A 3,129-nucleotide genomic window follows, 5' to 3' on the forward strand; every position below is an offset into this window, starting at 1 on the left:
TTACTATTTAGAAACTATAGGCTAAACCATCCGATAACTCACTTCCGCTTATTTATTTTTACATTTAAAATGAAGATTATGAAGTTAACCAATAAGTAGCAGTGGACTATAGTAATCTTGTTCTTTGATTTTTTTGGGTAAGTTGAATATAAAAGTATCTGCTGAAAGACAAGCTCAACTTCTTTAAGCCTATGTAAGTTGTAATTTACATTTAAAACATTATATGAAGTAAATTTACGGCCTAAGTTTAATGTCTCTTCCACTCTTAATCTGTAATGTATATGACAGTTTCACAGAAGTAATTATCCAAATTAACCCCAAACCACCACCCCCACCTTAAAATTAAATTTTAAATTCAAAAAAAAAAAAAAAATTTGAGGAAGAAGAAGAAAGGAGGGAAATTTTCTAGTTTAAACAACCAATACATGCCAGAAGATAAGGAAATGGCAACCAAAAGGCATTAAAGACCCTTTTAGCTAGTATTTACAAGCACATATCAGTAAGCACTGAACAATGATGGCAGTGCCATAAACAAGACAACTTTTCAATTACAAATGAATAATTTGAAAGGATAACTATTCAAAAAAATTTGAGAGATGTTATTATAAATTATCATGCTCAATAACCTGTGCCCCCCTCCAATCTTCACCAGGTTTCACAATGACAGGCTCCAGTATAGAAGCAAGGCCAGTGCAGATAAAGTAGTATTTCCCATACTTCTCTGACAAGGAACCTGGGCTGGATAAATAAATGTCTTCAAAACCCATCCGTACCACCCTGAAGACAAGCTCGCGTCCCTAGTGTGCAAGAATCAAGTTGAAAAAAGAAAAAATTGAGTATATCATGAATAGGTTCATATCTACTGAAAACACCCTTTGTGTTTCATTTCATGTACTTTTCATCGATAAAAGTGTAAGAATTGTAGAACCATAGTTGATTGACAATGTAACCAAACATAAACTTATGCATGAAATAAAAGAGAATTTTTTTCAAGGTTAAGATTTTATTTTCTGTACCTAATAGCATACATAATGCCATATGATGCCGTATTAGATACATATTTAGATATGTAATTTAATCTGAATCATGAAATGAATCTATTTCAAATGAAGATGATCATTTTCTTTTTTTTTTTGGGTTCAAAGCAGTTGATCATAGACATCTATAAGTAAATTTCCTCAAATTTGAAAACTTCCATTTGCACAAAGTTTTTGATAAGCCCAAACTGTGAATTGTTCAAGGCATTGGATGATTCGGAAAATCATATTTGTAACAGCGAAACATTCACTCACCAAAGATACTATTTGTTATATTCACACCACATCTTGGATTAGAAGCGGAAACATCATGGTTACCTGATCAATTATTTCAAATTTTGAAGGTAGGGTGTTATAAAATCCCTTCAATCTCTCTTTTAGAGGGACGGCATAAACTCGGCTGAGCTTGTTATTCAAAGTGGTGAAGGGCACATCTTGTAGAGTCCACGAGTCACGTTTATCTTCAGGCTCAGAACCAAAAGAGAACCATCCAGGAGACTCAGTTTTCATTGCTTCAGCTGGTGATAGAATTGCAAAGGGCGAAGAGAGAGGAGGGTGTGAGCAGTAAGAACTGCACTGAAGACCTTGTATGGCTGTCCCATTTCGTTTTTTAGATATAAAATGGCTCAGTATAGCATTGTTTAAAGTCACTGCCTTGCGGCCATTATTCTTTATTACAACAGCTGTTGCCATGCTTAGTGGATAGAGTGACACAACATAGGTAATATCAAGTGTTCCACTAATACAGCTCAATTCAACCTGCAGCGCAAGTGAGAACATTTTCTCATCAAAAATTTTTAGTCTCAGGATAATCATCAAAGATTCACATTTATATATTTCAAAGGATAGGATCATATATGAGCTTTAAATCATGTTTGAGAAACCACGTAAGTAAATTCCCAAGCCTCTGGAGAAATCATAATTTAGAAGTTTGTCAATCAGTCCCCAAAACAGAAACATGGATGTTAATGAGGAGATGATATCCAAATAACCAGTTGGATAATTTTTTAATCAATAATAATTTTGGTATTTATGAATCTTCATCACATAATTACAAATTCATCTGACACAAAATTCAGGGAAGAGAAAAAGAGTGTCAAGGAAGTGACTTTAAAGATCCCCTCCATCTTTTAGAGTTCTTGGTTATTTCCATCATTTTATTTTGCAAAACTGAAACTAAATGGAAATGCTAAATTGAGAGGCACTTGAATAAGATTAATGGAGAAAATAATACCTGAAGAGCATCAATGGCATCGTAATCAACATCTTTTACAGACCATTTAGAAGTACTGGTGAGAAGAGATGACCCTTTAGAACCAGGTTCGGAAAACTCATTGATGAGCAAGCCTATCCCACCCTTGGATTTGCTAGAATCTGCTCCAACAGCTGGAATTGTATAAAGAACCTCCGTGAAACCATCATCCTTCCACTGGACTTTTGGCTTGTATGAAGTGACATGGGCATCGGGTATTCGCAGCTTTACAGAGCTGCCATTTCTCACTGTCAGCTCTACCATTGGAACATTGTCAGACTCCAAGAACTTGATGCCTTTCCTGCCAAATTTTGCATCAAGATTCTCTGCTATGGAAATGGTAGTTGCTGGAGAAGAGGTAGAAGCCTTTATTATGTTTGGTTTTGGGAGAGAGAAGGATAGAAGAGAAGCCATGAGAGAGAAAAAAAAGAAAAAGAAAACTGTTTTTAACTACTTCCACACACACAAGTGACTAGTCTGCTAGGCTCATCCTAAACGCTTCTAACCGTTTTGTCTGGTTTTGTGTTTTTTGGCTTTTATACTGTGCACTTTTTCTCCTGCACCCAGAATGTCTCACCAAGTAAAAATCTCTACCAAGCTCATTTCCTAATGTGATCGTAGAGATATTTTGTTTGAGTCATCAGAGTTTTCCACAATTAAATGTACACTGCAGTACAGTTACTCTTATCTCTAGACCGCGTTAGTGCCAAAAAAAAAGAACAAAAAGAAAAAGGAAAGGTAATGGGCCAGATCAATGTCACATATCTGCCAAACCCCATTATCCTTATTTTCCATTTTTACTTTGAGTGATTTTGTGACACTGCTTTACATATCGAGTTA

The 3,129-nt window shown here is 35.3% G+C and overlaps 1 protein-coding gene across 1 annotated transcript; it reads right to left on the minus strand.

Moving 5' to 3' along the window:
- Nucleotides 1-436: 436 nt before the first annotated feature.
- LOC126693044 (photosynthetic NDH subunit of subcomplex B 2, chloroplastic) lies at nucleotides 437-2,845 on the minus strand. The gene is made up of 3 exons (XM_050388906.1): nucleotides 2,272-2,845; nucleotides 1,356-1,796; nucleotides 437-797 (listed from the first exon to the last, which is right to left on the minus strand). The coding sequence occupies exons 1-3, from the start codon at nucleotides 2,701-2,703 to the stop codon at nucleotides 603-605; spliced, it is 1,068 nt and encodes a 355-aa protein (XP_050244863.1). The 5' UTR covers nucleotides 2,704-2,845; the 3' UTR covers nucleotides 437-602.
- Between the last annotated feature and the right edge of the window lie 284 nt (nucleotides 2,846-3,129).

This window comes from Quercus robur, chromosome 7, assembly GCF_932294415.1.
Source record: "Quercus robur chromosome 7, dhQueRobu3.1, whole genome shotgun sequence".
NCBI classification, from domain to species: Eukaryota; Viridiplantae; Streptophyta; class Magnoliopsida; order Fagales; family Fagaceae; genus Quercus; species Quercus robur.